Below are 24,290 nucleotides of genomic sequence, written 5' to 3' on the forward strand. Positions count from 1 at the left end.
CATGATAGTTGATACCTACTCGCATATGACTTTTACAAACAAAAAGTGTCTTAGAAAACATATTGTTTTCTGTGAGTGAGTAAACAAGATGATTTTCACATCATTTAGAAAGAAAAATTCTGGGCTACAAGCTCCAGTTCTCTTTCCCTAAGTCCCAGGAACGAATGTTCTGTATGTGTTTCATGTCCTTATTCAAGTGATTTAACATTTTTAGTTTTTCACTATCCACACATAACATTTTTTTTCTCAAAAATACAATCATGTACATACATGCTGCTCACATATTATTATAGCCAACTTTGTGCTGATTACATTGAAATCAGACTTTAGCCATTAGATGTTTATAAGTTATGAAAAAAGAACAAATGTCAGGGTATGACAAAACTTTTTCAGGCCTCAAAAATACCTTTAGACCTCAGAGGGTTAAAGCGGTCTTTCAGTGCAGCAGCTTTGTTTACAGCGGTAACCAAGGAAACACTGAATCTGGTCTGTATCTGGTGTTCCAGAGGAGCCTCCTGATATCAGAGAGTGAATATGCGTCTCATTCAGAGCTTCTGCTGTTTGCTTTGTTCAGGCATTAGGGCTGTGAATCTTAAGGCAGTGCACAGACTAATCGACTTCAATGCTCTGCAATGATGCTTTAAGCTTGACATCGACTAGTCGCAGGTCCTATAGAGCAGCGGTCCCCAACCTTTTCAGTGCCAAGAACTGGTTTAATGTCAGACAATATGTTCACAGACCGTGCTTTAAGGTGTGACGGATAAATACAACAAAATAAAATGATACAATGGCATAAAAACTGTGGTATATTGTAAATATAATAATAAACATGAATCCACTGTGAATTCGTATGCAATTTTATTAGCAGCGTCCTTGTAACATTTCGCCAAAAACATTCTGGTACAATCAGCGCAGGGCTGTGCCACAGAGTTTGTTTTTTGTTTTTCAACCGTGTTTTTGTCTTATCCTGAATCACCACGGTACACCTATAATAATTGTTTATATTCGGACTATTTTAGTCTGGTTTGGGGTCGTCAATGCTGCAGAGTAGCACAGTACCTGCGTGACTCGCCATAGATGTAAACAGAGACAAGTAGCTCCGGCTACAATGTTCTTTGGCCAGACGCCAGCGCCAAAAGTTACTGACTGCAGCTTTAATGTAAGTTATTTATTCTTTCTTGTGCGGGCTGGTACCAAATGATGCATGGAGCGGTACCAGTCCACGGCCCGAGGGTTGGGTATAGACCGATGCTATAGAGGGCGCAACAGTATAATAAATCTTTGAACGACTTCCACATTAAGGCACCATTTCCAAACAGTTAAAAGGACAAATAAATGTATACTCAGAAAGGTCCACAAGACATATATGATTATATTACTGAATGCTTGAAATTGTACAGGAGAATGCACATTCTAAACAGCTTATTGTACAGGTAAGTTAATTGCTGTTTTAATGCGCTGCTGCACTGTAACATACACACATTGGCTATAGACAGTAGCGTGTGCGTTACGCGCAGATCACTCGCGAACAGAATAATTCAGCGTGGATATGTACCGTCTATGCTGTTCTGTGATTTATCAATAAAATAGCTTAGAAACTGTAAAGTTCAAGCATATATTTGTTGATAACTAAATCCCACAGCGTCGCTACTACTAGAGAGACACTGCCATGTAGAAATAATTCACACACGCAATCACTCTCACTATGCATTCATATGAATGTAATCTGTACTGTACTACTTTATCTATATCTGATTTAGAATGAGCAAAAATCTGTAAGAAATAAATGCTTCCCCTAAATTCTTTAAATGCTTAGTCAGGGGGCAAATTATAGCATCCTTTATGGTTAGAGAACCATAGGAAAAAATAAAATAAATAAACTTTTTTCCATTGTTAGATTTTATTTTAATGATGCTATGGCAAGACATGGCATATGTAAATATGTATGTATGCCAAAACTTAAAAAAAGTGCTTCAAGAATATTGTATAGTCTAACATTTTGTCACACCAGGGGCGTAGCCATCATTTCAGAAGTGACAGAATTGTCAAATACAATCATTTTATGTATGAAGCCTATATATTATCATAATTATTATCTTTTTTTAAAAAAAAGCAATTCTCTTCTTTTTTATTATTTTTAATTTGCTGTAAGAAATCTAATACACTGCTTGACAATAATAAATCATTTGTAATCAATATTTTTTTTCCTAACAGCAATTTTATGATTTTCTACTACATTTAATAAGCTATTAATAAAATGTTCTACCCAGAATAAGGTAGAAAATATACTTTATCATTTCTGTACTGTAATAAATTGTCAGTTAGCACTGCATCATTCATAAATTGCATTTTTTAATCTTTAATCAGTTCATTTGGCTTTTTTTTACAGTTTAGCTACAGATAAAGCCTGACACGTCTATAAGAGCAAGATCACTTCTCTTTCAGAGTGAAAAGTTCTTTATCTAATTTTCACAGAATAAAAACCTTTATTAGCTATTTAACTTTTCTTCTCCATCAGTGAATGATGATTCTCTAAGAAAATGTGTCTGATGTCTGTTTGCTAACGCAGCGAACGCTACTTTCATGCATCTGATTATCAGATAAACCTTGTGCTCTTATTTCAAGGTTGTTGTTAATGCTGTGGTTATTTTAACAGCTTCCTTCGTAAATCCGGATTTTGTTTTTGAGCAACATACAGAATATGTTTATAATATCCTGTATGTTGCTCAAAAACAAAATATATTGTGTCAAGCTGATTTTTTTTATTTAACCAGCCATTTCAAAATAACATATTTCGGAGCTGTAACAATAATACGATACCATGAAAATGTGATATGTTTGCTTAAGGTTATCATACCATCAAAATCTCATACCATGAAAAGATAGCTGTGAAAAGATTTGATTTTAAAAACAGTTTCATAGCTATGAAATTATTTATTGTCATTACTTAAACCTGTATTTAACCAGAATTATCATAATTTTACCAGAATCAGACCGATCTCAAAGTAAAAAAGGTGCTAAATCTGATTTTGTGGTGGCTGTGGTTTAATATTAAATTATTATAATCTTAATTTAAGTGGTCAAGGCTTTTGAAAGTCTGCCAATAATCAGTGTTGAGTTCTACTGTAAGCTTAAGCCTGCCTGCTTTAAATGAATCAAAATGATTAACAGTTAAAAATAATTAACATTTAGATTAGTAATCAAATGTAATCTGTTACATTACTATAATAAAGCAATTTAAATAGTTACACTACTTATTACATTTTAAATAGAGTAACCTGTAAACTGTAATCTTTTACATTTCCAAAGTAACCTTCCCAGCACTGTCTAACAGTAACCCTCAGAGAAAATATTCTGCAAGTCAATGGTGAAAAGTGTCCAAGATTAACTTGCCCTTCACACTCACTTATGCATACAGTTATATTCACCTTATGCTGTTGGATTTATAAGAAGACTTAAGAAAATCACTATTATGACATTTAAAAAAATGTTTTGTCAAAGTTCAGCACTGTTTTGTATTGAAGTATAAAGAGTATAAAGAGTTTAATTTTCTGAAAAATGTGAGTTGAGCTGTCCTCATTGTAATGCATTAACTGTCAACAGTAAACAATAACAGTAAAGTCAAAGGATGAGTGAGTTATGTAGCTACTTGTTAAAATTTTGCACTCATTTAAAATTTAAATACAAAATAGTCTTTGTTTATCTTTTGATTATTTATAAACTTTTATTAAAGAAATGTGTACAATGGTGCTCATCAGAATCATGGGTTCGATTGAGAATTGTAGGCATGTTGTCAGGAATACACAGGATTCAATTGCATGTAACAAAACCTTTATTTCACCCTCAATGGGCAAACAGGGAAAACAAAAATGAAGCATCACTCCAAGAGCACAGGACCAAAAAGAAGCCTCTCAGCCGGGACCGATCCTTCCATCTCCCGTGATTCAGTGTCAAAGTCACATCAACCAGAGCATTGTTGGGGGCGCGTCGATCTGACCGTCATTGGGGATGCAGTGTCGAAGGCCCACCAAACTCTATATAGTGTAAACTGTATAGTGTGCAGAGAGAAGCTAGAGTCAAGTATCAGGGTCCCAACAGAAATGAGGGCCGGAAACAGAACCAGTAAAGTCTGGTTTTACTTGGAGCCTAAGCAACATAACATGGCTAGAATAGGCAAACAAGACAAGACATCACCAGAAAAGTATTACACGACTGTGTCGAGTGGGGCGGGGCCGAGAGCCGTGGGAACCGGAGCGAGGATGGTGGAGTGATTGGAAATGAGCGACACCTGCTCAACCGGTCTCGAGTCCCACGGAGGAGATGGAAGGATATAAAACAGCAGCAACGACAGTGACGGACGAGAGAGGACCAGGCCTGGGTTTTTAGTTGTGTTTCGTTTTTATTTATTTTATTTCTGTTTTGTCTTTATTTTGTTTCATTTGATTGTCCACCGGTTCCCGCATCCTTCTTCCTGATAATTATAGAGTTTTATCATTACAACGACATACAACAGTCTGAAAAGACAGACCACGAGAGGAACTAAAGCCGCGTTACCACCGCAGGAACTTTACCCAGGAACTAGGGACTTGGTCCGGTACTTGGTGTGTTTCCACCGCAGGAACCAGGAACTAAATAAAAGTTCCGGGTAAAAAAATGCCCCCCAGAAAGTCCCTGTTGGCGAGGTGGTACTTTTTTAAAGTTCCGGAACTTTCGGGGGCGGGACTTTGGCGCTAAACATGCTGATTGGTTGAGTTCACGCAGCATTGGTTGAGTTCAACCACCATTTATTCTGATCAACATTTTCAAAATATTACTGTTATTGTGTCATGAAATGTAATTTTAAAAGTATTTCAGGCGAGAATGTAGTTGTTTGAAACTCAAATCTGTTGTTTATTTATAAAGACAGCGCCTATTTAAAAATGTGTTTCGCCGATCTCGTAGACGGTGAGCTCCACTCGATCAGCGGGAGCTCAGTCCTCATGTATCCGCAGAGAGCAGCCTCTCCTGGGATAGACCTTCTGATATGTGCCGCTGGCTCTGATGTGTCTTTAGTGGTTAAACATAAAATATAATTCAGCTGCGGGGTAAATCTAACATGTTTTCTTTGGTCTGTATTAAATTTATCTATATGTAAAAATGAAAATAAAGAGGCAAGTCTATATAATATTTCTTTCATTGTAATGGCTGTATATAACGTTACACTTATCCCTGAACTAAGTACATTTCTGCAGCTGTTATTATGTTTAAATGAAAATGAAATGGTATTTTATATCCTATTTCGTTTTATTGTAAATATACTGAGGGGAAAATTGCAGTAGCCAAAGCGATCTGAGTTCATGCAGCATTGGTTGAGTTCAACCACCATTTATTCGGATAATTTTCAAATATTACTGTTATTGTGTCATGAAATGTAATTTTAAAAGTATTTCAGGCGAGAATGTAGTTGTTTAAAACTCAAATCTATGGTTTATTTATAAAGACAGCGCCTATTTAAATCTCGTAGACGGTGAGCTCCACTCAATCAGCGGGAGCTCAGTCCTCATGTATTCACAGAGAGCAGCCTCTCCTGGGATAGACCTTCTGATATGTGCCGCTGGCTCTGATGTGTCTTTAGTGGTTAAACATAACATATAATTCAGCTGCGGGGTAAATCTAACAGGTTTTCTTTGGTCTGTATTCAATTTATCTATATGTTAAAATAAAAATAAAAAAGGCAAATTTATATAATATTTCGTTTCATTGTAATGGCTGCATATACACATTTCCCTGAACTAAGTACATTTCTGCAGTTGTTATTATGCTTAAATGAAACGAAAGGAGGCAGTGGTATTTGATATCATATTTCGTTTTATTGTAAATATACAGTAAGGAAAATTGCAGTAGCCATGACGAGCAGACTGAAGTTATCAAGTACGCTGCTGTTTATAGATTTACCGGACTTGCGTCATCGCGGACATCACACTCCCGAGACGAATGCACAAAGTCTGAACCAACTACCGAGGATGCACGTCCAAAATCAGTGTACTTTTTTTTTTTTTAATCAGCGGTACTTTGTATTGAGAAACGCGCGCAGACATACGTCACCAGTCTATTTGCCTAATCTACCCGGTACTTTACACCGCGGTGGAAACGCAGAAAGCAACAGGTCTGGGGGGAAAAAAGTTCCTGGGAAAAAAAGTTCCTGGTACAAATGTTCCGGGTAATTTCGGTGGAAACGTGGCATAAAATAGGAGAGGAAAGAGGAAATAGGAGAGCTAATGAGGAAAGAGTGGCTACAGGTGTGACAGAAAACAGAGAGTTAAGGATAATGAGTGGGAGGGGGAAGACACAACACTGACAGCAGAACACATGAGCTGCCAAAACAAAACCCATGTGCTCAGAGACGAGGCACACAGACAAGTCAAAAACACTACAACTCAGATCTAAGTCATGACACCTGTATATTAAACGCGGTGCAGTTTTCTCTGGATAAAAGTAGCCTAAACGTAAGAGCCGTTAAGCAACTCTGATATATCCAAATGAATGAATAGTAATAATAATGATGATGATAATATATTTTTGATATTTTCTTTTATTTAAGTAGGCTAAGTGTGCATTAAACAATTCAAAGGTTATCAGAATTAAAAGTTAAATCTGTCACTGGAGCTTTTTGAAGTGCAAATATTGATGAAATAATAGAAGGCTATATTTTCATCAATTGTTTTATCGGTTATTAAATCAGATACAGAGAAGCTCAGTAAAATTACATTTATTTCAATGAATCTGTGAGAGCGTGATGACGAGTAAATTAGCCCTGCCTGTCTGTGTAGTGTCTCTCTACTAATTGTGAAGCTGTGGATTTTGATTACTTCAAAACGCAAAGACATTTTTCGATGTAACTTTTCAATCACAAGGGCAGTGTGTATTTTGTTTGTTTGTGTGTGTGAGTGATCCATTATGTGTCTGTACGTGTGAGTGTGCAGTACAATCCTTGCAAAGAAATAATTTAGATAGGCTATAGTTACAGCATTAATTGTGCTAGTGATTGAGCAGTAATGGAGCACTCAGGTTAAAACCAGAATTCTCTGACTTTCAAAAAATCCCAGCTTCAGTCAAAATCATGCTGTTCTGCTCTCAATGCACTTCACTAATTTACTGAAGTGATTTCGCTGTTAACTTAAAAAAAATGACGATAATTTGGTGGATAACTATAGTTTAATGCCAAGGGCAGAAAGCCAATCACACAGAGTACATTTTTCATTTAAACATGAAATGCAGTAGGATGGGGATAAACCCAAAATAAAGTCTCGAGATATGTTTTTAAAACATTGAACTTAATGAACTTAAATTTACATGGCTCTCTAAACATGTGGCTCTGTTGTACGAGACGCGAGTGCAACAGTGATAAAAGATGTCCCTCTAGAAAATGCATGAAATATGCGTTCTGTATAAATGCCTTGGTGTGGAGATCTTCTCCACACTGATGTTCTCTTTCTCCACAATATTTTCAATGAATATTGCAGCATTTAGTAGCTTCGACTGGATAGGTTAACAAAAACATTATAATGCAATAAGACTTATTAATTAATAAGACTTAATTGTTTTCGCAAAAGCCAAAGTATAATTTGATCATCCGTATCCACGCACCATCCGCATTATGTAATTTTCATCATCAAGAGGGCTTGCAGACAGCCATCAACAGCGCATACAGGTGGTGAATGATAAGACATAAGTGGCACTGCTTGACGGGCTTTAAAGCATCCTCCTTAATGCACACCTAAAATTCGAATGCAACGTTTTCGCATTCGAATGTGGATTTTTCTTTTAAATTCGACAAATACTCGAAACGCTGCTTGGGAGGATTTAATGATACTAAAAATAATTAATAGATAAATTATGAACGTGTTAATGTTTATTACGTTTTGTTATCAGTATTTTATTAGTATGATTATGAACAAAAAAGCATTTTAAAACAAATGAATTATATGCCATCAATGAAAACAAAAGAAAAAGAAAAAGCTGAAAGCTGACGCGGAGGTATGTATAATTACATTCAAGTAAAAATATTATATATAAATATCATTTACATGTAATATAAAATAACATAAGTGACTATGTTTTTCAACAGCATTAAGTCTTACGCACAGTGTATATGTCACCGTCCGAATCCATTCACTCCTTTCTAATATAGTCCACTCAACTGCCTTACAATATATAGGGATTAGAGAATGAGTGAATGAGTGAATGAGTGAGCAATTTCTTACACAGCTATTGTGTTTTCTGGCTTTCTGGGTGATTTGCTTTTCATTTCACAACTATTTTACAGTGTGTCATATAAAATCTTACCACAGTTGCTCCAGTTTACAGTGAAGATCCTCCAGTACAGCAGAGAGACGTTTCACTCCTGAATCTGCTAGTTCATTCTGGGACAGATTTAGTTCTCTCAGGTGTGAGGGGTTTGATCTCAGAGCTGAAGCCATAGCAGCACAACCTTCATCTGTGACGCCACAATTACTTAGCCTGTAGTGAACAATGACACAGTGTCATTGTAGTTGAAGTTTGTGTAGTTTATTATTGATTCTGGTCTCAGAGCAGGAGAGGAGATATAAATGACAAGCATTGCCACAAACTGCTGCTGATAGAATGAGATTTATGCATGTTGATGCTCAATGCTGCTGTTTGAAACTGTCATATGCTTCAGGACTGAACAGACACAGAGCTGAATGTAAGATATTGTTTCATAGTGTTATGAAGACAAAGTCCATCTAAAGGGGTCCTATTATGCTCTTTTACAAAGTCTTGATTTTGTTTTGGGAGTGTACTACAACAGACTATCATACTAGGTTGTTCGAAATGTACATTATTTTTCACATATTTTACATTATTACAACACCTCTCTTCCCAATATGGCATGAACGGCTCGAATAGTATCTGTATCAAATGAAGGCCTGCCTTCTGAAATACAAAATGTGCTGTGATTGGTTAGTTGGGCCAGTATGTGCTGTGATTGGCTCCACTTGGGACCTGGTTTGGAAATGTCACACTCCTTACCATAGCTGCCTGTTGCCAGCTTTATAAATATTGCTTCAAAATCAAATACATTTGAGTGCAATATGAGCCCGGATGATTGTAATCACTCTAAGTTCGTCTGCCTTGGTAATGCTAGCGTGTCTGACTTCGTAATATATCACTCGCTGCCATGTCTAGTGCAACTCAAACAGGTCTCGTCCCATTCATCGATCTTTGTGATATCACAAATTCCTGAAAATCTGCGTTAAAGTCCAAATGGTCTTTAGATGTAGTTTTTGAAAAGTTATTTCTGTTAAATATAATATCTCCTTTTGAATTGGACTTTGAGCTTTGTAACTTTACATGTCTTTTTATGGTCAAACAGCAACATTACAGACTAACTAAAGTTGAAAAAGTGAAAAAGCATAATAGGACTCCTTTAAGGTAAGTCATGTCACTCGGTGGCCATCTTTGAAATGCTCCTATCTCTTAAAATGGGGAAACATCAAATACTCCAAAACTCGTGACCAAGGAAATTATAAAATTTCTAATTAGAAATCATCAATAAAATGTGACAACTGTATCATGAATTTTGTTTATTTTGCTTATTTCTCGTGCTAGACCTGCCAGTGCACAGGAGCCACGTGCTCCCCATTACATCTCATGTATTAACTCCTGTGATCATTGTGTTATGTTTTTAGCTTATAAACTGAACAGAAATCACTAAATCACCCATTGATATTTCAACATTCAGGTGAAATCTTAATGACATCTGTGAGAACACAATGTGCTCATGGGATTTCAGAAAAAGTGGAAAATAAGAGAAAAATAAACTCTTACACAGAGATGGACAAGTGAAGGAGTATTAATAAAACTAGCAGAAGCAACTGAAGCTACAGTAAATGTTTGGTGGCCATAAACAAGAGGAAGAGCTCATGTGATTAAAATGAATGAAATGAACTTCATCTTAAGTCATTTGTGCTGAGATTTAGTGTCTAGTCAGAATTTACATTAAAGGACTCATCTTACTGAAGACAACCACATGAGACTATAGCCCCTTTCACACTGCCATTCCGGCAAATACAGGGGTAAAGTGTTCCTGTAATTGTTCCCTGGTCGCTAGATTTGGCACTTTCACACTGCCAGTGATGACCCGGTATATGTGCGTGCTTTCACACACAACCCTTGAAGATCCCGTAACGACACGTGACTTCAGCGCGTGACGTGTAATGTACGAGTCGACAACGCTTGGCACGTTATACTTTAACTGAAGCAAGCAAACGATCTCGGCGTCAGCGCGGAAAGTGAGGAACTAACTGATCTCTGCTTCATTACAGTTTGCACATATGTTTTGGTCGCGAATGTTGATCTTCCTTCAAAACAGCCGGTAAAAGAGTCGCGCGTCATCACTACGGAATTAGATCTGGCTTTTGTTCACACAGCGCTCGTTCCGGATCGACTACCGCAATGTTACTAGGTCCCCGACCCGGGTTCAATTCGGTAATCAATTCCGGGACGTGGTTGCTTTCACACAGAAGGCGACCAGGCAATGTTACGGGAATATTGCGGGTCCGACGTGCAGTGTGAAAGGGGCTTATCAGAGACTATAAGAGATGATCTTACCACAGTTTCTCCAGTTTACAGTAACGGTCCTCCAGTACAGCACAGAGACTCTTCACTCCTGATTGTCCTAGTTTATTCCTAGACATATCCAGTTCTCTCAGGTGTGAGGGGTTTGATCTCAGAGCTGAAGCCAGAGCAGAACATCCTTCATTTGTGACAAGACAATAACTCAACCTGTAGAGAACAACGACACACTCTTCACTCTCTCGGATCAGATCAGTTTAGCTATGAATCCATAAGTAAAGAGAAATTACAAATCAATGTGTGATGGATCATTGGACTGAGATTTGAAATGCCAAAGAACAGTGAAAAAACACACACCCAGTATATATTTTAGCACAATAAAATATATATCTTATATTGTAAAACTACATACTGTCCTGTAAAAAAAATAAAAAGCAGCATTAAATAATCATCACAACAATATAATAATATATTATAATAAAGTACTAAAGTACTGTAATAAAGTATATTGTTATTATTATTAAAGTACCTGCCAAAAGTTTGGAAACATTACAATTATTATTGTTGTTTTATTTTGAGATAACTATCTCATGCTCATCAAGGCTGCATTTATTTGATCAAGATGAAGTAGAAAAAAAATAAATATTGTGAAATATTATTAAAAATACAAAAAAAGTTCCTCTTCAGGAACACAAGCTGCCTCGGAGGATGCTTTGGGAACGATCTTCAGCATGACTGGCCCTGAATCATGTGTGTAATCACTCCAATGGATGGGCGAGACGTCATAAGCGGGTGACGTCAGAGACCAGGAAGCTTAAAAGCACATGCCTACTGTCTTTCAGCAAGCACTCTGTGTGTGTGTCAGTCACTATCTTTTTGTGAGTTTAATTTAGTGTTGTGTGTCCACTGATAAGTTCCATTATTCAAAGCTTCAGTCAAGAGAAGGGAATTGACAGCTGCGACGCAAGCTTTTGTTGCTCACGCTCTTGCGGTAATGCTGCTGCTGAGGCACGGCAGCGACAAGATCGCGGGAATCTCACATGATCTGGTGGACGGGTTGGAGATGGTTCATCCCGTGTTCCCTAGATCTAGAGCTCGTTCTTGAGGCCTTGAAGCCTTGTGGTTTCTTCCCCCTCTGATTTAGACCTCGCTGCAGCTTTCATCTTTCTATGAGGAGATTGATGTTGTTTGTGTGACTGAGCGGAAAAAAAAAAAACTTGAAAACTGAAGTGAAGTGAAAGTGAAAGTGACATTCAGCCAAGTATGGTGACCCATACTCAGAATTTGTGCTCTGCATTTAACCCATCCGAAATGCACACACACAGAGCAGTGAACACACACACACACTGTGAGCACACACCCGGAGCAGTGGGCAGCCATTTATGCTGCGGCGCCCGGGGAGCAGTTGGGGGTTCGATGCCTTGCTCAAGGGCACCTTGAAGGTGGAGAGAGAGCTGTTCATGCACTCCCCCCACCCACAATTCCGTCCGGCCCGAGACTCGAACTCACAACCCTTCGATTGGGAGTCCGACACTCTAACCATTAGGCCACGACTTCCCCACGGCCAAGGCAACACGTATATTACATCATTTTGTATTTGATGTAAATATTTCTACACCAGACCGTGTTTACTCGTCTGGTAGTCGGACTACATTTCATTCTGAGGAATGACATATTTATCTGACTAGGAAAAAATTCTGAAATAATTTCTTGAGTGAGAACACATGTAAAAAAAGTGAAAGTGGTGACCCATACTCAGAATTTGTGCTCTACGTTTAACCCATCCAGGTTGGCAGGAATTGTAGGTGGGGGGAGTGAATGTACAGGACTCTCTCCACCTTCAATACCATGACTGAGGTGCCCTTGAGCAAGGCATCGAACCAACCCAACTGCTCCCCGGGCGCCGCAGCATAAAATGGCTGCCCACTGCTCCGGGTGTGTGTTCACTGTGTGTGTGTGTGTGTTCACTGCTCTGTGTGTGTGCACTTTGGATGGTTTAAATGCAGAGCACGAATTCTGAATATTGAAAAGTATGAGCATGTACAGCACTCAATACTTAGTTGGGGCTACTTTGATAGTGCCCTTCAGCCCTTCTGCATTTTTGGGTTTGGCATATCACATATTCCGCTTCACAATACCCCATAGATTTTCTATGGTGTTAAGGTCAGGCGAGTTTGCTGGCCAATTAAGAACAGGCACACCATGGTCCTTAAAGCAGGAACTGGCTTTGGCACTGTGTGCAGGTGCCAAGTCCTGTTGGAAAAGGAAATCTGCATCTCCATGAAGTTGGTCAGCATCAGGAAGCATGAAGTGCTCTAAAACTTCCTGTTATACAGCTGTGTTGACCTTGGACCTCAGAAAACATAGTGGACCAACACCAGCAGATTACATGGCACCCCAAACGATCACTGACTGTGGAAACTTTACACTGGACCTCAAGCAACGTAGATTGTGTGCCTCTCCTCTCTTCCTCCGGACTCTGGGATCCTGATTTCCAAAGGAAATGCATAATTTACTTTCATCAGAGAACATAACTTTGGACCACTCAGCAGCAGTCCAGTACTTTTTGAATAGAGACGCTTCTGACGCTGTCTGTTGTTCAAGAGTGGCTTGACTCAAGGAATGCGACAGCTGAAACCATGTCTTGCATACATCTGTTCATAGTGGTTCTTGAAGCACTGACTCAAGCTGCAGTCCACTCTTTGTGAATCTCCCACCCACATTTATGAATGGTTTTTGTTTCACAATCCTCTCCAGGATGCAATTATCCCTATTGCTTGTACACTTTTTTTCTACCAAATCTTTTCCTTCCCTTCACCTCTCTATTAATGTGCTTGGACACAGAGCTCTGTGAACAGCCATAATCTTTTGCAATGACCTTTTGTGTCTTGCCCTCTTTGTGCAAGGTGTCAATGGTCGTCTTTTGGACAACTGTCAAGTCAGAAGTCTTCCCCATGATTAACTAGCCTACAGAACTAGACTGAGAAACCATTTAAAGGTCTTTGCATGTGTTTTGAGTTAATTAGTTGATTAGAGTGTGGCACCAGGTGTCTTCAATACTGAACCTTTTCACAATATTCTAATTTTCTATAACAATACCATGATAGAGTGAAACAGTGATATTTTTGCTCAAGGTTATCATACCATCAAAATCTCATACCGGCCTATGCCTAGATGCCAGTGTTGCCTGTCATAGCTGTGAAAAAGATTTGATTTTAAAAACAGTATTATAGCTATAAAAATATTACTTATGATTTTAATCCTGTATTTGACCAGAATGATCATAATTTAACCAGAATCAGATTAATATCTCAAAGTAAAAAAAAAAATGTAGTAAAGTCTGATTCTGTGGTGGATGTGGTTTAAAATCAAATGATTATAATCTTAATTTAAGTGATGAAGGCTTTTGAAAGTCTGCCAATAATCATTTTTGAGTTCTACTTTAAGCTTAACCCTGCCTGCTTTAAATGATTCAAAATGATTAACAGTTGAAAATACAGTAGGTTGACAGCCTAAAAGGTTGTTACCACCGCTCGTACTGCTCGTACATATACATATATATTAGGGCTGGGACTTTAACGCGTTAATTGAGATTAATTAATTACACAAAAAATTACGCGTTAACTAAGATTAATTAATTACAGAAAAAATTCCCGCATTTTTAATAACTTATTTTTGCACCGCAGAACATTTCTCACTGGATGAGTTTCCGCGGACCGATTATACTGAAGCACCAACTAGCGTTCGCATATCACCGCAGAAGCACATCGAGCCTCAAGTATCACCTCAACGCAAAACATATAGCAGCTAGCGTGGACTTTACATTTTATGTTGAACTATGTATTATTTTGTTGGTGCAACTGGCAGTTTATGTTAAACTCTTTATTGTTTTGGCCAAGGTTATTGAGAGTTGGACTTAGTATGTTATGGCCTCTGAAGCAACAGAGAGATGTTTTCTAATAGTCAGTGTTTCCAATGTTCTGAATGTAATTGACAGTATTGTGTTTTACTTAAAAAACACTTTACAGAAGGTTCCAGCACCTATAAGCTTCCTGAATTTCTGAAATGTACTATTTCTAAATTGTTTCTAAATATGCTATTGCTACACTTAATGGCAAAAATTGCACTGGTCTGCTAGACTTGGTTGAACAAAAATAAACTATTTTGTTGCTTAAGCTTATGTATTCAGTCATTATTCAATGGTATACTATAAATCCATGTGAAAAAAAATTACTTCTCATTGTTCTCAGGTCAAATATTTATATGCGATTAAAATGCGATTAATTTCGATTAATTAATTACAAAGCCTCTAATTAATTAGATTAATTTTTTTTAATCGAGTCCCGGCCCTAATATATATATATATATATATATATATATATATATATATATATATATATATATATATATATATATATATATACACTAGGGGTGTAACGGTACGTGTATTCGTACCGGACCGTTTCGGTACAGGGCTTTCGGTTCGGTGCACGTATGTACCGAATGACGGAATGCAATATTTTGTGCGCGGAAAATAAGTACATTTTCGTGTTTCCAAACGAACATATTAAATGGTGGAAGTCTCCGCGTTCAGCGCAAATCCAGCCCTGCAGCTGATTCTAATGCCAGCGACACACTGGATGCGTGGCGCAAGCAGTCTCAGCTGCGTGCGGCTCCCATGTTAACAGGTTAGAGTTTGCAGACTGCCTGCGTGAGACGTCCTGCACGGAAAACGCGTGTATGCTAGAAATAGAACCGACGCCTATTTTTCACGTGACACGCAAGCGTGTTGGAAGTGTTTCCAGGCAAAATAGAATAGGAAAATATGTCTATATGTCATTTTGTACACAAATACATATTAATTCATGACACTTTGATGTTTGAAAGTCTATAGGTTGACATAAATTCAGATATAAATGTAATTTGAAAAACAAATGAATAATTATCGATTTTCAAATATTGCACCTGTCAAACAAACGTAGTCTATTTTGCCATCAATACTGTTGACGGTGTCCTTTATCAGTAGGCTTTATATTTATGCTCAACATGAAGTGGAGATATTGTCGTCATGAAGACAAGAGCCTTGTCTGTCGGCAGTCTCCCTGTCACCTACAGCAGCAGGCACAGCACGGTTCTGGTGAAGCAGGCTTACAAGCTGGGATTGGTTTGAGACTGAGAGTATTTTATTTAGTGGAGAACTTTGCAGCAGTATTTTATTTCTTATTCTTTTTTTTATTATATATATATATTTTATTAAAAAGTATTTTAAAAAAGTGTATAGTAATAAACAACCTGCAGTTTAATCTTTGCATTTCTTTCCCTTACTGTACCGAAAATGAACCGAACCGTGACCTTAAAACCGAGGTACGTACCGAACCGTAATTTTTGCGTACAGTTACACCCCTAATATACACAGATAAAAAGCTAAATGTTTTCATTTCATTTTCATTTTGGTTCATTCTTGGTTTAAAAACAATCTTCAGATTTCATATGCAGAGCAAAATGAGAACGGCCCAGCATTTAGCAATAATTATGATTAACTCTGTTATTATTCTTGATTTTTCAAACTGCGAACACTTTACATTTTTGAATTATGCCTTGTGTGACCAAAAATGTAATATTTTCTGTTTCAGCTATTTGATCGCACTGGTGCCTAATTCACATATTCATTGGAAACTGTGCGTTCAACGTGACATTCGGTGCGAGCAGTGGGCTACTTCCTCATATTGCTCATTATGATTTTTTTCCATCAATACTGAAACACGTGAACTACAAAGCCTATTTTACCTCATGAATAATAGTTAAGAATGAGAGAGCCTAACCATACCTTATGTTTCGCTTTAAATTATTATAATTTTTTTTGTATGTGTATAGCTAAGCCTAAGCTCGCTGCGGAGTCGGAGCGACCGAGGACGGAGGTGGAGCCAGAGGGAAGGAGGAGCCTGACAGAGCCGGAGGGATGGAATGACGAGGCGAAGCCATAGGAGTCCTGAGGCGATTGATGGTCGACGACTGACCAAGGTGGAGCCGGAGGGACGAGGGAGCCCGGTGGAGCTGGTGGGATGATGGGCCATGGTGAAGACGAGGGAGCAGGGTGCCAAGGCAGAGCCGCAGGGTCGAAGGACCAAGGTGGAGTCCAGGCCTCGGAGGCTGGAGGTGGAGACAGGGAATCCACACGCCAAGGAGGAGCTGGAGACTGGAAGTCCCACGGTGAACCATCGAGCCCAGATGACACTGACTGAGGGTGAGCTGCAGAACTGACTGGCACCAGCAGAGATGAGGTTGAGGAACTGGCTGGTCTAGGAGGAGATGAGAGAGGGAGGCCGAGAGGAAACACAGGAGGATAAGGGCTGGACAGACGGGGCTGGACTGAACCAGCGGAAGTGGAGCAGAGGAGCAGACTGGACTAGGAGGCGGGGGGAGTTGGAGGGAATACAGGAGGATCTGGGCTGGACGGAACCAGCAGAGAAACAGGAGATTCATGGCTGGGCAGAACCAGAGGAGAAACAGGAGATTCAGGGCTGGGCGGAACCAGCGGAGAAACAGGAGATTCAGGGCTGGGCGGAACCAGCGGAAATGGAGCAGAGAAACCGACTGGTCTAGGAGGAGGTGGGAGTGGGAGGCTGGGAGGGAATACAGGAGGATCAGGGCTAGACGGAACCAGCGGAGAAATAGGAAATTCAGGATTTACCTCCATAAACCAGTCTATATGGTCCATTAATTCCTTCATATAATTCCCAGAAACCAATTGCAGCTCACCCTCAGTTGCAGGAGTGTGGGCAGGGCTTTCCTCCACTCCCTCGATCTCCAGAGGTAATCGGCACGGTGTTGCCGGCTCACACACCTGGTCAGTCGCGCTCTTGAGTACTTGTTCCCGGACAATGAGAGGCTCGGGCTCTGCGGCTGCGGTGGACTCTGGCTTTTGCTTCGTGTAGCGGGATAACGGCTGGCTGGTCTCTGGTTCGTGAGTGGGGCTGGAGATATCCTCTTCAGCGGTGCAGATGGTGAACGAAGATCCATTTTTCTCCAGCACCCACTGCACGAAAGCAGCGAAATTTTCTCTGGGACTGTTCGCTTGCAGGTGTGCCCTACATTGCTCGCTCAGGCCGGTGTAATAAAAGTTACTGAGCAAGCGGTCGGGGAAGTGGCACGCCAGATCGAGAATGTCCCTTGTATGGTCCTCCAGCGAATGGTCCAGTTGCTCTAGGCAAAGGAGTTGGACTTCTGGTAAGGCCATTATGGGAGAGGGGATAAACAAAACAAAAAAGAAAGAAAAACACCGCTAACTTCACTTTTCGGTCTGCGATTCTGTTATAGGCTTTATATGCTGGTGTGGAGATCAAGAGCTTCAACAGAGGTAACATAGACAGTAACATAGATAGTAACATAGATAATCGTGGACAGGGAGGAACTAAACAGACAGGCTTTTGAACACAAGGGAGGTAATCTGGGGAATGGAGAACAGGTGGTAATTAATAAATTAACTAAACAAGGAACGGGGCATGACCAAAATAGGGAAACAGAAAGTCAATGAATGTAACAATTATTATATACTGCAATTATATTTATCCATTAGAATTATATAGTTTTAATTCTTGTTTTGTTCTGTTAAATATGTTCAATTTAAAGGATTTGTTGCAAAGTGAAGGGAACTAAAAATATCCAGTTGATACATTATAACATTATTAGGCCAGCCGTTATTATTTATAAATGTAATAAAATGAAACTTATACATAACTTATATTTTTTTTCTTCTCACAAGCGTCATTTATTTTTTCGTGTGTAAAATTAAATAAAAAAAATGCAACAAACATGCAGCAAACGAAAATTGTTATTAATTTGTTAAAATGTGTTACTTTGTGTTAACAGTAATTATAATTATTATATACTTCAGAACAGAGCCTTGGCCTAATCTAGGCTATCCAGTTTTTTTTTTTTTTTTTTTTCATTGCATCTGAAAATTACTGTGCAGCACATTCACTTTGCGCACTCTGGCGCAGATCCACCTTGTGCTCAGCTGTGGACGAATAAAAAATGTTTTATATAAAGGTTGCTGCCCCATTTTATACTGGAATTGTTCATTAAAAGAAATCGAATTAAATTGTTAGTTCTAATTATATTGTTAACACAAGTTCATGCACTTATTTTACCCTTTTTAACTTATAAACTCCTTGAGATTTTAAAGTCAGTTTAATAGTATTCAAATCAAATCAATCTTTTATTACAGTCTCAAGGTCCAAAAAAAAAAACAAAAAAAAAAAAACACAACAACCAAGAAAATAGGAAACATTTACAACCCACAGCATCTACCACACACACAATAAGAAGTTACAAAATGCAACAATACCAATGTCTCCACAGCTTTGACTGATGCCGTGTAGTACTTGCCCTTATATTTGAAAGACCCACAATAATCACATTTTTCGAATCATTTAGCCGGCAGATAAATCTATACATAAAATTTCGTAATAGTGCTTTAAAAGTGAATACTCTAGCACTCACAAACATTACACTTGCACTATGCCATCTAGGTCTCTTTAGTAAAATTCTCATTGTGTCATTATAAGCTACCTGCAGCTTCTGTAAACTAGATGTTCTATAGTTGAACCACAGATGAGTAATATAAAATGTTGTACAATATGCTTTAAAAAGTGACACCTTCACCTCATCTGAACAGAAACTAAATTTATCTAACAGTGTATTTGCCTGCATATACATCATATGACATTGTCTTTCAATATCCTCATCGTCTGTCGTGCGTTCTGTGATGAAATGTCCAAGGTATTTTACTTTCACAGACACAGTAAGACTCTTATTAGACAACTTAAAGACATTTTAAATCTTAAAGAAATTTTATATTTTTATCCTCCCTTGTTCTACAAATCATAACCTCACACTTTTTTAGGATTATATAAGATATCATGTTCAAGACCATATTCAGAACACATATTTAAAAGCTGTTGAAGATCAGCACTGCTAGGACTAAACACCACAAGATCATCTGCATACATAATATGATTAACTAGAATATTCCCAATCATACACCCATTTTTGCAAGCATTCAAACATTCAGATAGATCATACATGTAACGATTAAACAATGATCGACCAAAAGCTTTAGATGCATCAATTAAGCACATAAAGGCTGATGAGTTTTTATCTCTATACTTGTTTACAATTTCCTTTAATGCATAGACGCAAAGATCAGTGCCATGTTTAGCCTAAAATCCAAACTGGCTGTCTGTAGAAGTAATAAACACATTTAACCTATCCAGCAAGATTTTTCTAGCACGATACTAGCAAGATACTAGCTAAAGCTATAGGGCTATGATCATCTAAGTTGCCTACCATTCCAGTTTTGTTCTTAATAACTGGCACTAACAGAACAGACAACATTGAGTCTGGTAATACACCATGAATCAAGAGGCCAGTAAAACAGACAGCTAATAAAGGGGCTATCCTCTTACTTCCATATTTAAGATGTTCAGCAGAAATATTATCTAGACCACTAGCTTTATTTTGAGGCAACTTGAATATAATCCACATTATTCAAGTCACTTTGGATGCAATTAAAAAGACTATAATAATGGCGTCTCCATAGTTCTGCGATATTATCTTCCCCCGAAACTCCATCCAAGGTACAAGGAAGAGATACTCTGCATCTATTAAAGGTTCTGACATCTTTCCAAAAATCAGTGATATTATGATTTAACAGCTTCGTAGCCATAGAATCAGCCCTTAAAGTTTGTTAATTTTTACAGATAAAACGAATAGCATACTTATATCTTGCATTTGTAGTCTTATTTTACTCAAGCTAAGGCCCTTGCCTGGGTCTACCTGCTATAACCCATAATTTAAAAGCTTCCCGGGCTTCTTCCTGATATTCTGCTACATATTTACTCCAGCCAGGCCTATATTCATTATACCCCTTGATTTAAAAAATGGCTTACTACAATCATGCAAGGCATTAACAATATCATTATACATTGAGCAGATATTCCTCTGATGATTTGCATCTTTACAGTTAACATCACTACACATAATTGGATTCCTAGGTAAATTAATATTACTCAGACATCTGTCTGCATTCACATGATAGACTAAAATATCCTCCTTTGTAAGTGCTGAACAATCCATTTTTGCTGCATTGATGTTATTTTCATTATTAGACAACGCTACAAGAAACTCAACATTTATCACAAAAGACACAGGTATGTGATCAGTTGTTACTGTATCATATAAAATACTCATCCCCCTCAGCAAGTCATGTGCATATGCTGTGCTAATACAATGATCCAACCACGATGTTGTGTTCCAAGCCTCACTAACATAGGTATAGCTATCTACAGGCAAACACACTTCACTTGACAAAATTAACTTATTATCTTGACAAAACTGAACAATATGATTGGAAAATAAGACTTACTGTCTGCAATATCCACATTCATATCCCCAATGACATACACACTAGGAATAGTAGAACTTTCAATAAAAGAACTGATGAAAGTTAGTCTATTTAAATACTCATCTTCATTATGATGCCATTCATAAGGTCAATACAAAATTAGAATAATAACATTATTCTCTTGATAATTAATCTGTATTGCAATAAACCAATTAACATCCAATCTAATTATACCTTAACCAGTGGGTCTAACTTTTTTTCCACAGTATGGCTACACCCCCAGATATCCTACCTTTGATTAAATCCATACCAAGATCTATTGTGGATTCAATAGCACCATGAAAATTATAATGAAGAGAATTCAATTTAATTCAAATCTTGCATTGCTAAATGCAAGCATAAAATATCACAGTTCTCCAACACACTGTCCACAGCCATACGGCAGGCTTTATCCCCAACACTCTGGCCCACACGCAGTATTGAAATTCAAGTTTAAAAAAAAGGGTTTTAATTGCTTAAATTATTTTTATGAATTAATAATATGTTATAATGTTTATTCTTGTAGAAAATAAGTGTTTATTCTTTAAGAAAATACGGGAAAAAATAAGATACCAATCCAAATATTTATTTTGCTTCACCTATTTATGTAGGCTACAATTATATATAAATATATAAAAAAATTATAATAATATTAATAATAATAAGTTTCTCTCTCTCTCTCTCTCTCTCTCTCTCTCTCTATCTATTTAACAGCATTGATCTACAATGAAATATGTCTTCCTCCATGTTTTCCTGTCTTGGTCCCATGATGGAGGGGGCTGGGTTTTTAGGGGGGTAGTTCTGTGTAGTTCTGTGAATCACTTGCTCTTTCATATGGACAGTTCATCAAACAACCGTAGTAAGAATTTTCATCAAGCACGGTGAGTAATGGATTCTCCTGCTATCGTTATTTGCACCTCTTGCCACGTACAGTTTATCTATCTCTGTCGCTGATGAGGGATTCACATGTTGCAGGGAAATAGTTAGGCTGACAGAGAAGATTTCAGAATTAGAGACACGCATCCAAACTTTAATTGAGGACAGTAAGAATGTTAGGGCTCTAGATATGGCTTTGGATGCGTCTAGCTCAGGGATTCCTGTATATTGTTCGGTTCCGGAAACAGAGCCCCTGCAGCAGGGCAACTGGGTGACAGTGAGGCAGCGTAGTCGTGGGTCAAAACACCGCTCTTCTGTTCTGATCAAAACATTAAACAGGTTTTCCCCAGTCAGTGATGCACCCACTGAGAAACCTGATGAAAGTGCTCTAGTTATTGTTGATTCTATTGTGCGGAACGTGAATATAGAGACACCAGCCACCATAGTCAAATGTTTACCAGGAGCCAGAGCGCCTGACATCTTGGCAAATTTAAAAGTGCTGGCAAATGCTAAACGTGAATACAGTAAGATTGTTATTCATGCCGGTGCTAATGATGTTCGACTTCGCAGGTCGGAGATCACTAAAAATAACATTAAAGAGGTGTGTGAACTTGCAAGTACGATGTCAGACACTGTAATATGCTCTGGTCCCCTCCCTGCTTACCGGGGTGATGAGATGCATAGCAGATTGTCATCACTCGATGGCTGGATGTCTAAGTGGTGCCCACAGAATAACATAGGTTTCATAGACAATTGGACGAGCTTTTGGGGCAGCCCTGACCTGTTTAAAAGAGATGGTCTTCATCCCTCCTGGGGTGGCGCCACTCTTCTCTCTAGAAATATGGCAAATAGTCTTAGAGTTCATACTTGACTAACTGGGGCCCAGGTCAGGAAGCAGATAGACTGGCTAAACCGACTGTCTGCTAGCTGCCTCCGTCGCAGAGGTCAGTTAATTCTCAGCACATAGAGACTCTTTCACCTAGATATCACACTATAGAGACTGTGTCTGTTCCCCAAACTAGAAAATACAGAAAATGTCCAAACCAAGTTAAGGTTAACAATTTAATTGAGGTTCAATAAATAAAAAACAAATGCAATATGGATAAACAAATGATAAAGCTTGGCTTATTGAATATCAGATCCATTTCTACGAAATTATTTTGTAAATAATATGATAACTGATCACAATATAGATGTGATCTGTTTGACAGAAACCTGGCTAAAACCTGATGATTACATTATTTTAAATGAGTCCACTCCCCAAGATTAATGATATAAACACAAGCCACGTCTAAAAGGCAAAGGGGGAGGAGTTGCTTCAATTTATAACAACGTTTTCAGGATTTCTCAGAGGGCAGGCTTCAAGTATAACTCGTTTGAAGTAATGGTGCTACATATAACATTATCCAGAGAAACAAATGTTAATGATAAATTCCCTGTTATGTTTATACTGGCTACTGTATACAGGCCACCAGGGCACCATACAGACTTTATTAAAGAGTTTGGTGATTTTACATTCGAGTTAGTTCTGGTTGCAGATACAGTTTTAATAGTTGGTGATTTTAATATCCATGTCGATAATGAAAAAGATGCATTGGGATCAGTATTTATAGACATTCTGAACTCTATTGGTATTAGACAACACGTTTCAGAACCTACTCATTGTCGAAATCATACTCTAGATTTAATACTGTCACATGGAATTGATGTTGATAGTGTTGAAATTATTCAGCCAAGTGATGATATCTCAGATCATTATTTAGTTCTGTGCAAACTTCATATAGCCAAAATTGTAAATCCTACTTCTTGTTACAAGTATGGAAGAACCATCACTTCTACCACAAAAGACTGCTTTTTAAGTTATCTTCCTGATGTATCCAAATTCCTTAGCATATCCAAAACCTCAGAACAACTTGATGATGTAACAGAAACTATGGACTCTCTCTTTTCTAGCACTTTAAATACAGTTGCTCCTTTACGTTTAAGGAAGGTTAAGGAAAACAGTCTGACACCATGGTGTAATGAGCACACTCGCACCCTAAAGAGAGCAGCCCGAAAAATGGAGCGCAGCTCGAGGAAAACAAAACTAGAGGTATTTCGTATTGCCTGGCGGGAAAGTAACATATCCTAGCATAAAAACTGCTAGATCTGACTACTTTTCTTCTCTTTTAGAAGAAAACAAACATAACCCCAGGTATTTATTCAATACAGTGGCTAAATTAACGAAAAATAAAGCCTCAACAACTGTTGACATTTCCCAACACCACAGCAGTAATGGCTTTATGAACTACTTTACCTCTAAAATCGATACTATTAGAGATAAAATTGCAACCATTCAGCCGTCAGCTACAGTGTCACATCAGACAGTGCACTATAGACCCCCTGAGGAACAGTT

At 38.1% G+C, this 24,290-nt stretch overlaps 1 protein-coding gene across 42 annotated transcripts in view; it reads right to left on the bottom strand.

The window, feature by feature from the left end:
- Positions 1 to 24,290, bottom strand: part of LOC127964887 (NACHT, LRR and PYD domains-containing protein 12) — a 397,699-nt gene that overhangs the window by 218,880 nt on the left and 154,529 nt on the right. For 30 of the 42 annotated variants that reach the window (XM_052565342.1, XM_052565357.1, XM_052565359.1 and 27 more), the window contains 2 exons: positions 10,612 to 10,785; positions 8,326 to 8,499 (listed from right to left, as the gene is read on the bottom strand). The exons of 8 other annotated variants lie outside the window; for them this stretch is intronic. In XM_052565342.1, the coding sequence (XP_052421302.1) occupies positions 8,326 to 8,499; positions 10,612 to 10,785 (348 nt within the window). The remainder of the gene's footprint in view (positions 1 to 8,325; positions 8,500 to 10,611; positions 10,786 to 24,290) is intronic. 4 more of the 42 variants (XM_052565353.1, XM_052565375.1, XM_052565374.1 and 1 more) reach the window with 2 other exon arrangements.

The sequence above is a fragment of the Carassius gibelio genome, chromosome B9 (assembly GCF_023724105.1).
Source record: "Carassius gibelio isolate Cgi1373 ecotype wild population from Czech Republic chromosome B9, carGib1.2-hapl.c, whole genome shotgun sequence".
NCBI classification, from domain to species: Eukaryota; Metazoa; Chordata; class Actinopteri; order Cypriniformes; family Cyprinidae; genus Carassius; species Carassius gibelio.